Genomic DNA, 13,437 nt, shown 5'->3' with positions numbered 1-13,437 from the left:
TATGACTTTATTCCTTAGAACATAGGAGACCGAGGATGATCTTACGAATGCGTATAAAATCATGAAGACAGCAGATAGGGTGGATGCAAATCGTCCTTTTTCCCAGGGTTTGGGGATCAATAACTAGAGGCACAGGGTTAAGGTCACAGGGGAGAGATATAATTGGAAACTTAGGGGCAACATTTGCACCCGGGTGTCCTCCGTATATGGAATATTTTTGCCAGAGGAAGCCGTTGAGTAAGATACATTCACAGCACTTGTAGACACTTGGATAAGTAACTGGATAGGTGTGGTTTACAGCGATATGGGGAAAAGCGCGGGCAATAAGAATGGCATCTAAGTCGCCCCAGAGCAGTTGGACCTGTTTCAGTGCTGTTTCAATTTATGACATTCGGAAAGGGCCGGTCGAGAATATTGCACCGATGTTGTTTCATAAAGTTATTTCCAGTAATCAGGGTGTCAACGTTCGAGTAATGCTGAGCAATTGGTATTGGAGCCAAATGCTGTTTCCGAATATGTTCATTGATGACCACCAAGTTTCCCGCAGCGTGATCTATTCCTGTATTTCTGTCCCTTCTTTACTGCTCTCCTTCTCTCTCTCTCTCTCTCTCTCTCTCTCTCTCTCTCTCTCTCTCTCTCTCTCTCTCTCTCTCTCTCTCTCTCTCTCTCTCTATTTCTGTCCCTTTCTCCACCCGTCGCCATTATATTTCTGAACGATCTATAAACCCATCAATACTACCTCGTTTTTCGTTTGTTTTTGCACTTTTTTTTTCTGTTGTCTATTTTGTAATTTACCGTGATTTTTTTTTTGTCTTTTTCCGTACTGCTGCCGCAAAACAACAAGTTTCGCACCAAATCATTAATCAGATAAGAAACTAGATAGAACAGGTTCAGAGGGATATGGACAAAATCGGGCAAAACGGAATGGCTGAGTTGAAGAACCTTTCTTATCCATTTATCAGACTCCGATTTTCAGTCTCCCTTCCTTCTCTGTCTCCTGCCAATCTCTACATCCTTCTCCATCTCGCTCCTTGCCTCTCTGATCTCTTTCTCTCTCTCTCTCTCTGTTAGTTTGTGAGTGTTAAGGAGTGTGTGTGGTGTGTGTGTGCGCGTACATGTGCGTGTGTATGTGTATTTCCTCATTCTGAGCTTTTCCCAACCTTTTCGCATGAAATTAGCTGAGAACCCAGCCTTAGAAAGATAACCGAACAAACGATTTCGCTTCCTCAGGTCCCCAAGCATCTACCTCCTCTGCACCATATTACAAGGGGCGGCTTCCTCACACAAAGGGTGGTGCATATTTGGAAAGAGCGGTCAGAAACGGTTGGAAAGAGAGGTTGAGGCTGTCAAATTAGCAAAATTTAAAGTCATCTGGATTAGCACATGGAGGGGAGAGTCACAGAGTCAAAGGGCAATACAACACGGATAGAGGCCTTTCTGCCCAGAGAGTCCCTGTGGACCACGTTGGCCGTCCAGCTAGTCCCAATTTCCTGTATTCTCCCCATGTACCTCCAGGATACTGCCTCCATTTACATATACAAATTCTCATTCAATGACACTATTTTACCTGCCTCACCTGCTTCCTCTAGCAGCTATTTCCATATCCTCACCACACTCTGCGTGAGAATGTTCCTCCTCAGGTCCCTTTCAAAGCTTTCCCCTTTCACCCCCAAGTTCTGGACTCCCCTACCCTCGGGAAATGACTGTTACTATGCACCTTATCTCATAATTTTAAATACTTCTGTAAGGTCGCCCCTCATTCTCCTATGTTGCAAGGAATAAAGACCCAGCCTGGCAAACCACACCCTGTAATTCAGGCCGTCCCGTCCTGGCAACATCCTCGTAAGTTTTTTCTGCTCCCTTTCCAGTTTCATCACGACTTTATTATAACAGTGTGACCAGAGGATTTGGGGGACTATAGGCCCAAAACAGGCAGATGTGACTAACTGCCTTAGCAACACGGTCAAGGCGGACGAGTTGGGCTGAAGGGCCTGTTTCAATGCTCTATGACTCTATGACTATAATGTCGGCGGCTCTGGATCCTGATCAAGAACCCGCAGTTTACAGCGCAGCAAGAAGTGGTTCTGCGAGGAAGGTGATTGCTCCGGGCGCCGTTGCTCTGAAAGTTGAGGCGGAGAAGGATTAATACCGCGGGGAGGAAGAGAAGTATGCACCGCCCTTGCAGGTCAATGAACGGCCAGGCAGGTGGGTTAACAACGGGTAAGCATGCAACTAGAGCAGGGACTGGCACGGGTAAGGGGAGCTGAAACGACATGGCATGGAGTGAGTGGAGGGGGGCAATGGGTGAATATGGTGTAACAGGTAAGGATATCGAGGGGAATGAGCGATATACTATCTCAGTTGTGAAGAACTACAGAACCATAGAACACTACAGCACAGAAAACAGGCCATTCTTCCATTCTCGTCTCTACCGAAACGTTATCCCGCTAGTCCCATTGACCTGCACCCAGTCTATAACCCTCCAGACATCTTCCGTCCTTTTATCTATCCAATTTATGCCTAAAAATTAAGAGAGAGCCCGCATTTACCACCTCAGATGGCAGCTGGTTCCACACTCCCACCACTTTGAGTGAATAAGTTGGCCCTAAAATTCCCTTCCCCTTTCACCCTAAAGCCACGTCCTCTCGTACTTATCTCTCCTAATGTAAGTGGAAAGAGCCTACTCGTATTTAGAGTAAACCCCTCATAATTTTTAAACCTCTATCAAATCTCCCCTCATTTTCCTACTCTCCAAGGAATAAAGTCCTAACGTGTTCAATCTTTCCCTGTAACTGAACTCCTGAAGACCCGGCAACATTCTAGTAAATCTCTTTTGCACTCTTTCAAACTCACTGATATCCTACCTATAGTTAGGTGACCAGAACTGCACACGGTACTCCAAATTTTGCCTCACCAATGTCTTATACACCATAACATCCCAACTCCTATATTCAATACTTCGATTTATGAATGCCAGGATTCCAAAAGCCTTCTTTGCAACCCTGTCTACGTGTGACGCCACTTTCAGGGAATTATGTATCTGAACTCTCAGATGCCTTTTTTCCTCTGCACTCCTCAGTGTCCTACAGTTTACTGTGTATGTCCTCCCCTGATTTGTCCTTCCAAAATGTAACACCTCACACTTGTCTGCATTAAATTCCACCTGCCATTTTCTGACCCATTCTTCCAGTTGGATCAGACCCCTCTGCAAGCTTTGAAAGCCTCCCTCGCTGTCCTCTACGCCTCCAATCTTGGTGTCATCAGCAAACTTGCTGATCCAATTTACCACATAATCATCCAGATCATTGATTTAGACAACAAACAACAATGGTCACAGCACAGATGCCTGAGGCATTCCGCTAGTCACAGGCCTCCAGTCTGAGAAAAATAATCATCCATTACCACTCTCTTTCGTATGCCACACAGCCAATTCAGGATGCAGTTTACAACCTGTCCGTGGATACCTAGTGTCTGAACCTTCTGAACTAACCTCCCATGTGGGACCAGAGTGAGCAGTCCATCCAGTAAGAGGGATCCACACAGTGAAGGGATACCTCGTGCATGCGGAATGCCCCCAAATGCCTTTATTATGAACCAGTAACTCGATGGACTTAAAGACTGAATGACTGCCGAAGAACAGAGATTCCGGTGGACCATTGGACTAAGTGCTGAAGAGATCGTCGTGTGGGAGTGGCAGGGAAGTGACAGTCATGAGGAGGAGAGGTGGATAACTTCCAATGCCCACACGTAACAACTCAGACACTCTTCTGTAGCCAGCAACCATCCCATGAAGATAGCTTGAGGAAAGCACAGACCAGAATGTGTGTAAATGCCTCGTAAAATAAAAGGCGAACAGAAAAGAGCCACTGTCATGACTGTAGAACTATATTTGCCCCGCTATATGTGCGCATATCCCACTGAGTTTCCGGACAGCGGAGTAAAGACTCAATAGTTCGGGTGATTGCAGATTAGCGTGTTTTGGCGTGTTTACGCAGGCAGAATATTATGCGGCTGCAGAACAAGGTCAAGGTGCAAGGTGCTGGGCACAAGATGGAGTGATAGCGGAATGGGGAAGTCGTACCCTATCCAGTAGCATCACCCATATATAGTCCCATCTCTCCCTGTTAATCATTGTCTCTTCCTGCTTTCTATATCAGTCTGAGTTTCTCTAAGTTTCGCCTCCGCGTGTTGCTACCGATGGAACAAAGAGTTCACCTGTATCTCCAGACGCCAAGCAGTGATTTCGCCACTGCAGCTTTTAATCACCACTGATCAAGCTAATAGTGTCGGAACAAATGGGACTTACCATCTCAATCTATGCAAGCGCTTTGAATTTAAGAGACAGTCCGATTTGGTGTCCTTCAGTCCTGCTCTATTCCACGGTCATCCTTCGCTGATTATTTCCTGCCATCAGCCCCTTTCAATCACTCGGTCACTCAGAACTGGTCGGATTTTAATGGGGCAGAGACTGTAACACAAATGAACAGAACAAAAGAGCATAAGCCATTCAGGTATCTGGTCCGCGTTTCTAAGAACAAACGTCACAGATGCTGATATAATCCAAATCAGAAGCAATGATTCTATTGAGCAAATACACTGTAAGGAAAATCGACTTTAACTGTTTTAATAAGAATAAGACGACGCTCAATCAACGGTAAGAGACAGTTGTGCAATGAAACCGTATTTCCTCAGTATCGCTCACAATGCGAGGTCGAGACTATCCAACTAGAATGTGGTGACAATGCCACGCTTCCTGGTGATTTCTGCAGTCATGTTTGACCCTCAAACCTGGTCCGTTTCTCCGGTAGATTAAACCTGAGACACTCGCCCTCGTTGCATGGTCAGTTATGCCGTGACACCGGTTCGAACAGCAATTTCCAAGGAGCGGTTGGAATACTGAACCTAAGACCGCGGGCTAAGAGTGAGAAAAAGTCAATCATTCATTCTCTGCGTCTCGAATCAAGGTGCACTCACGTGCATTTTCTACCACATAAAAGGTATTCCCAAGGAACTCCGCAAAAAAAAAATCCCTCGGTTTGGTGCAATGATCCCCAACACATTCTCCTGGAAAGAACACACAAATCCTACTGTTACCATGCAATTAGCACGCGTACTGTACCCCAAGTTCAACACTCCTGGACTACGATAATAAAAAGACATTCTCCCCATATCTGCCCTGCCTATTCTGCTAGGATTCTGATGGACATGATCTACCACATTTGGAGAGAGATGTTGTACACAACTGTTTTGCTGAAAGATCAGTCCCAGAAACATTTCACCCAACAATTTACTCCGTCTGAGAAGCTGACATTGTCACACTGAACTGTTATTACACATCATAACTAATCAAGGAAAGATTTCATCTCCCAGGGGAATCGGCACCTCTCATCCCATCTCCTCCCGCCAGGCCGTGTAGAACCAGCCGGTGATCTTCTGAGTGCTCAGAACAACAAAGGGGTGACCGTTCTCAAGACTTCGGCGTTCCCCGACAGAATCAGGTGCAGGTCCGGCATAAATAAAAGCAAGAAACGGCAAGAACAGGACCCATCCACTCTCCCGTCCGGAACCACATGGGCCTAACCAGATGCTCGGGAGCCAGAGCGCCGTAGAAAGGAGAACCTTCGAACCCCAAGTTACTGACTGGATAAGGAGCAGCTTCTCGCAGACTCCCTGCACTGCTCTTAAGGGCTGGAGATGAGAAAGGCTACTTTCAACCACGACATAGGCTGCCTTTACTCCAAACACAGCTCCGGCGTGGTGCGTTTCATTCACTCCCGTGGTGCGGAACGTGAGCCGAACTGTTCAGGAAAATCAAGGGAAAAATCTGCAACGCATAATGTGGGGAGAGTGCCCCAGCCATTCTGAACAGAACGGAACACTTGAACAGAAATTAGTGACCGCGGCACAAAGAGTGGGACATGCGGGTTTCGTCTAAGACCTTACCTGTCTGCTAACCTGGTTGCTGAAATTCGGAAAGCACTGGTCATTGACCTGTGCAGAAATATGCATCCAGGATTCCGGTTGCAGGCGCCATTCATATAAATGTGAGGTATTCTGGTCGATAGACCCCGAAACAAGTTAGAGCAATGAAAGCTGAGGCACTGTATCAGAGCAGCTTGCTTTTCGGGCTTGTTGAAACGGTTCCCTTAATCACCCCGTGTAAGAAGGACAAGCTTCAACATGAATGTGTGTTTGCAGACAGAAGGCGCACTACTTCTAATGTACAACAAGTTTTAACAAAATGAGTATGTTAATTCTGCAGGGTATAAATTCACCACGCAGACGGTTACATTTGTCTGTCTCTGTCTCTGTTTCTCTCTGTCTGTTGGTCTCTCTTTCTCTCTCTCTAGCTCTCTCTATCTCTTCTTCTCTCTCTAACGCCAGTCTATTGCTGACTTACCCTCCGTCTGTATCTGTCTCTCTCCCATTCTCTCTCTCCCACTCTTTCTGTCTAGTCTCACCCTCTCTCTCACTCTCTCTCTCTTTCTCTCTCTTTCCAACTCAGAGATAGAGTCTCTTTATCTCTCTCCCACTCTCTCTTTGTCTCTCTCTCCAAGTCTCTCTCTCTCTCTTCCACTCTCTCTCTCAGTATCTCCCTCTCTCGCAGTGTCCCTCTTTCTTACTCTGTCTCTGTCTCCTCTCTCTCATGCCAGTCGATTAGCTGCCTTCTCTCCTTGACTCTGTTTCTGTCCCTGTGTCTCTCTCTCCCACTCTCTCTCTGTCTCTCCACCCCACCCCCCCACTTCCCCCCACACCCCCCCACTTCCCCCCCCCACCCCCGATAACGCATGTCTGTCGTTTTTATCTTGTTATGTCCACTCATAAACCCCCAGCTAAAATAAATTACATTTCTCCATGGGACAATTGACGTTGGCGCCGTTTCTAAGATTTAAGATTTTATTTACAGCCTGGTAACAGGCCCTTCCGGACCAACGAGTCCACGCCGCCCATTTTAAACCCAAATTAACCTACCTGTACGTCTTTGCAATGTGGGAGGAAACCGGAGCACCCGGAGGAAACCCACGCAGACACAGGAGAACGTAAAAACTCCTTACAGACAGCGACGGGAATCGAACCCCGATCGCTGGCCCTGTAATAGCGTCGCGCTAACCGTACGCAACCGTGCCGCCCCTACGCTACCATCCACTCATCCTCTGGTTACCTGCACTTTCGGCATGGAATTCGTCAGGCCGAGGAAGATAGAAATGTTGTTATGTTCCATAACACGGTCCTGACTGACCACATGTACACTGCGGTGTTACCGTGGCACAAATGGAGATTAACGATGTATATATGCGCAGAGTTGGGTGCGGGCTGGAGTGCTGATTAGTTTGCAGAGATTTGTCCCACGTCTAAAATTACCGTGACTAACAGCTATTTTGAATAAAGCACAACCATCAGAGCATTGACAACAATTTTTTGCTGGGTCTTTCTGTCGAATTCTGATTGCAGAATGAATTGGTGTCAATATCTTCGTTCTGGCTCCCGCAACAGATTACCTCAGAAAACTTCCTGGGTGATGGTGTTCTTGAAAGTCTGAGGTTCTTGTCTTCGTATGAAGCAATTAATGAAAAGCTGTATCTGGCAAGTGAAAATCACATGAACAGGTTTCCGGTTGCAAAAGCTATCCTCGGAGTATAAATGCACTGTAGACCCGTTGATGAACACCAAGGAAAGTCAGAACAATGCAAGCTGCGACACTGGCCCAGAGCAGCTAGCTTTTCTGGGAATGTCCATACGTTTCCCTGAAGCAACCCGTGAGATCAGGCAAAACCTGAACAGGAATTAGTGTTTGGAGAAAGCCACTGGATGGTCCCTTTACAGATCAGTCTGGACTGACCGCATTTACACGTGTCATTTTAAGGCACAAATAGAGATACAATATGTTTATAGAGTCATTATGTCATACACCATGGATATAGGACCCACGGCCCAACAAGGCCATTCAGACCACATTGTCCGCCCAGGTAGTTGCAATTGTCTGCTGCCCCTCCAGGAACCTCCCCTCCATCTACCTATCCAAGCGCTTCTTGAATAATACCATTGTACCTGCCTCAACCAAGTCCTCTGGCAGCAAATTAGATATACTCAGCACCCTCTGCGTGAAAAAGTTGACCCTCCGGGTCCCTCTTAAAGTTTTCCCTTCTCACGCCTAGTCTAGTTTTGGACGCCCCCCTACCTTGGGGAAAAGACTGTTACCGTCCAGCTTATCGATACCTCTGAAAATTTTAAGGTCGCCCCCTTCAAGGAATAAAGACATGACTGCCCTTCAAGTGCCTTTAATTCTTTCCCCTCTCATCTTGAATCGATGTTCCGTAGTTTTGGATTAACCTACCATGGGGAATAAGACTGTATCATTCACCTTATCTATGCCCCCTCTCGATCTTATAAACCTCTATATGATCTCCCCTAACTCTCCAAGGAGTAAAGACACTGCTTGACCAACCTCTCCCTGTGATTCAGTTCCTCTCGTCCTGCCAACATCCTCGTAAATCTTTTCTACCCTCCCTGAGGTTTAACAACGTCATTCCTGCAACAGGGTGACAAAATATGAAACACTGAGCTCCAAATGCGTCTCACCAACGACTAATACACGGCAGCATAATGTCTCAACTTCTCCACTCAGTACCACGACTGATGAAGGCCAGCGTTCTAAACGCCCTTTTCGCCATCCTGGCTAACTGTGACGCAACTTTCAACACACTATGCAATTGTACCCCTACGTCCCCTCTGTTCCATTGCACGCCCGAGTGACACACTCTTCATAGGGTAAGTCCTCCGCTGGTTTGACTTTTGACCGCCCTCCCCTTCCTGAAGTCAATTCATTTGTTCTTTAGTTTTACTAACGCTGAGCGAGAGGCTGTTGTTGAGCACCACTCAGCCAGGTGTCCTGTTCGCTCCCTGAACCTCGTCAGTTTATTATGTGCAGACCAAATAGTGAAAATCCCACCTCACTGTCTCGTTTCGGTCGCCGACCAACAAGGTAATTCTTTCGCCTCTTCCTCATTGCGACTCCCCTGGTCCAATCTAAAACCTGGATCCCTCTAGCCTTCTGCCAAACAGACAGGCAATGGAGAGTTTGTCATGCCGTAAACGAAAATGGTAGAGGAATTAACAATCACTTTCTGTCGATCTTTAAGGAGGAAGCCACAATTAGACAGTCGAAGTTTTCCATTGCGCATGAGCACACGTGTTTATTGTCAGATGCACAATTACACGTGTGCTCATGCGCAATGGAAAACTTACTTGAAGCAGTATCAAGGCACATAGCATAGGAGACTGAATATTCACAAGTAAAACATGATACAGAATTGCACAAGATACAGAAAAATCGGAAAGACAAGTCGAGTTCTCTGAGGGTGTAACAACTAGAACAGATATGCTTGAATTGTTATGGTGATTTTGGATTTTCAGAAGGCCTTAAATGACGTCCACACATGTAGTTAGTCAACAAAAGCAGAGCACACGACACGAAGGTTATATCCCTGACATGAATTGAGAATTGGTTATCGGATAGACGTCAAGGTGGCGATAATCGGATCTTTTTTCTGTTCTCAAGCTGTTGTTGGTGAGGTGTCGCGGTTTTTCAGGTTTGGACCCCAACCATTCTCAATCTGAATCCAGATGTGGCTGTGGGGACCAAATGTCATATTTCCACCTGTGATGCTACTCTGATGACGAGTGGGTTTGTGAGTACGCGGTGTCCGGGCTGAAAGCAATCTCACACACAGTTGGCACAGCAACAATGGCCCATGGTGGCGCGGTCCCTTAACCAATCTCCATATGAAAGCGAACTACTCGAAATAACAGCGAGCTGTGGAGGATGTCAAAAGGGTTCAAAGGGATAAGGACAAGCTGAGTGAATATGCAGGAGGATGACAGATAGAATATAACACGTAAAAATATGATGTCATTTCACTAGAGAAGATAGAAGAGTTCTGTATTTATTACATGGCAAGAGACTGGGTAATATTCGCATTCAAATGGAGGGAGATGTACTTCCACGCGCAACGCAAAGCTAACATGCAGGTGTTGTAATCTATTGGAAAGGCAATGGGAATGTTTGCAAATTTTATGGGAATATTTACGTACTGTAACGTCAAAGAAGTCATTTTAATTATATCGGACCTTGATGAAAAAGCACCTAGGAGTATCATGCACAGTTTGTTGGCTTCACGAAAAAAAGGGGTGTGACCCAGGAGGAATGTCCCAGGTAATTCGACTGAACACCAGAGGATGAACTTCAGGGGATTAGACAGAGTGTGATCCAGGGAGCATGGGCACCGAGGGAGCTGACAGGCTGTGACCCCAGGAGGTCTGGCCGTCTGGATCCGATTGTTTGCGACCCGGAGAGCAGTGGCCAAGGGCGCCAAATTATGTACAAACTCGGTCACAAGGGAATGTTTCTTTACTCGTCTTACTTATTCTCAATCATTTTGCCAATACTCTGTTTATTTCAGAGCACCATAGCTTTGGAACGCCTCTCTCCACAATGCCTGATGGAGGGGATCCAGGAATCTCAGCAACAAATAAGGATACAGGTTTGTTTCAGAATTCTGTCAAATATATCTGTTGTCCTGACAAATCAAGGTTGGACTTCTACATTGAAGGGAGGGGCCTCGGGGACTGTTGCAGAACGGAGAGACTTTGGAGTACAGGTGCATAGTTCCCTGAAAGTTGAGTCATTGGTAGACAGGACGGTTAAGAAGGCTTTTGGCATGTTGGCCTTCATCAAGTCAAGACATTAAAGTTGGAAGTTGGTAGGTTATGTTGCGATTATACAAAGCGTTGGTGAGGCCATATCATGAGTATTGTGTTCCGATCTGGTGACGTTATCATAGGAAGGATATGATTAAACTGGAAATAGTGTGAAAATATTAACGAGGACGTTGCCGGGACTCGAAAGACTGGATTATAGGGAGAGGTTATACAGGCAGGGACTTTATTCCTTGGAGTGTAGGAGACTGAGGGGTAATTTAGTGAAGGTATATGAAATAACGAGGAGCATAGATAGAGTGAGCTGTCTTTCTTGCAGGATTGCTGATTCGAAAAATAGAGGACACAATTTTAAGGTGAAGATTTAATAAAAACCCGAGGAGCATCTTTCTTTTACACCTTTACACAATTTTTTTGCACTGCTGTCAGAGGAGTTGGTTCAGGCAGGTAATTGAGATCACGGATATTGATACCCAAATACTGGTACAAATCCAGCAAGCATACTTTGGAACATCTGATGTGAAATTATTAAAGCTACGTGGAATTAAGGAATTTGAGTAATACAATCTGTACTAGAAAAAGGGATAGGTATACTGCCGGAAATTTGTAATAAGTTTGTGCGACACTGGTCTGTGGATCAGTGGAACAGGACGCATGCGGTATGTGGGAGGGTGACATTGTGATCGGTGATGAGGCTCACAGCCTCTCTGTCGCTTGGCAGCAGAGGGAATGTCGCTGCCCAATAGTAGGTGGACATTATCTTTGGTTTCCTCCAGTTTCTTTCACAGGCTCAGGGGAGGTTGGGCCCCAGGGATCAGACTCTGTGTGTCCCAGGGATGCTGGGGGATGAGGAAGTGTGTAACCCGGGGAGGATGGGTCCCGCACAACTAACAGTGTAGGACTGTGGAGGATTGGTCCGGGTTATTAGACACTGTGTGTCCCAGGGCGGATGGGGAACTGGGAACTAACAGTGAGATACTGGGGAGAATAGGCACTGGAGAGATTTAACAGTATGGTACAGGCGTTGGCTGGGTCCCGGGGATCAGGCAGAGTGTGTCCAGCAAGGATGGGCCCCGGGTGATTTGCCAGTGTGTGACACGGGGAGGATGGGGACGGTCGGACAGTGTGTGACCCGAGAGGAGGTGTCCCTCTCCTTCCGTGAAATGTGTCACTGCCCAGCGGCAATCATTACCGGATTCATGACCGTTCGACGGCAGAGCCGAGTCAATTCTGCATCGCAGGAGAAGATGTGCCGAGGGATCGCTGCCATTTTGCACCTGCACAGCCAAGGGAACTCCATGGTCGATCAGTGCAGAACCTTGCCTACCTTCTGCCGACATCACACATCTTTCAGCCCTTAATTTAAGGAAGTGTTGAGCTTGATATTTTCATTGTTTGAATATATCTATTTATTTTCTTTATTTCCAGAAGTTCCAAACTATTGGCTGTGGATGTTGCTCAAACACAGCATGTGGACAACAGTTTCCTCAAGGTCGGGATCATCCTGCTTCTGATCCTTTGCCTGATCCCGGTGTTTCTGCGGAGCAGAGGTTGGAAGCGCAGCGTCGTCCAGCCCCCGTGCCCCTCGCGGTTAAACGGCACCTCCTTCCTGATGCGGCCCGCCAGCCGGTGTGACAACAGCGCCCCCTTCCTCGTCCTGCTGGTCACCAGCTCCCCCGATCAGATCCAGATTCGCGCCATAATCCGCCAGACCTGGGGGAGCGAGACGTGTCGGCGGAGCCAGGTCGTTCAGTTATTTCCTGCTAGGGCACGGGCGTCATCGACAGGACTGGATCCGGCGGGAGGGCGCTCTAAACGGGGACATCGTCCAGGGTGATTTCGAGGACACGTACTACAATCTGACTCTCGAAGTGCTGCTGGGTCTGGAGTGGCTCTGCTGCTCCCTGTCCCTCCGCTTCCTTCGTGATGAAGACCGACAGTGACATGTTCGTCAACACGGACTATCTGATGGAGCTCCTGTCCCGGGACCCGCTCCGGAGGAACCTCTTCACTGGCGCAATCATGAAAGGCTTAGCACCTATTCCTGAAAAATCCAACGTGGTACGTCAGCAAGGAGGAGTACCCCAGGGACAAATACCCACCCTACTGTCGGGGCAAGTACTATGCCCTCTCCTCTCACCTGGCCTGCCGTGTGTGGGAGGTCTCCGAGACCGTGCCCAAGATGAGAATGGAGGATGTTTACGTGGGACATTGCCTGGCGGAGCTGAAGGTAGAACCTATGAATATTCAGACTCGACGCGCCTTCCACATTTACAAGGTACCTTTCTCCATCTGCACCTACCGGCAGCTCGTCACCTCCCACCACGTCGGAAACTACGAGAAACTGGTCTATTGGAGAGGTCTGCAGCAATCAGCCGATGAGAAATGCCAGGGAGACCTGTGACGGAGACCGCATTTCCTCCTCCGCTCCATCAGAGACAAGTGAGCTACCGTGAGGACCGCCGAGCGTTGGGGGGGGGGTGGTGGCTGGGGAGCGGATAATCGGGAGAGAACTGATGAGAGGAAAGAGGGCTAAGCTGATTGTAGCAGGTGGGAAGGGAGAAAATAATGAACTGTTGGAAAGGAAAGCAGGAGAAGTGCCGATAGAGAGCGAGAGGTGTGGGTGAGGGGAGGAGAGTTCATATGGATGGATGAATGTAGCTGGGAGAAAATAGAATGAAAGAAAGAGATTGTGATTAGATATTAGATCGCTAGACAGAT

The 13,437-nt window shown here is 47.3% G+C and overlaps 1 protein-coding gene across 1 annotated transcript; it reads left to right on the top strand.

Annotated features, from left to right (window-relative positions):
* Positions 1-11,822: 11,822 nt before the first annotated feature.
* Positions 11,823-13,120, top strand: LOC127566651 (beta-1,3-galactosyltransferase 5-like). Its single transcript, XM_052009166.1, is given in 5 exon segments — positions 11,823-12,025; positions 12,145-12,444; positions 12,446-12,611; positions 12,613-12,773; positions 12,775-13,120. Coding segments are annotated over 5 exon segments (1,176 nt in total).
* Positions 13,121-13,437: the final 317 nt, after the last annotated feature.

Source organism: Pristis pectinata, chromosome 44, assembly GCF_009764475.1.
Source record: "Pristis pectinata isolate sPriPec2 chromosome 44, sPriPec2.1.pri, whole genome shotgun sequence".
Classification (NCBI taxonomy): domain Eukaryota; kingdom Metazoa; phylum Chordata; class Chondrichthyes; order Rhinopristiformes; family Pristidae; genus Pristis; species Pristis pectinata.
The sequence above is the reverse complement of the archived record's forward strand: the minus strand, read 5'-3'. Positions and strand labels throughout refer to the sequence as shown.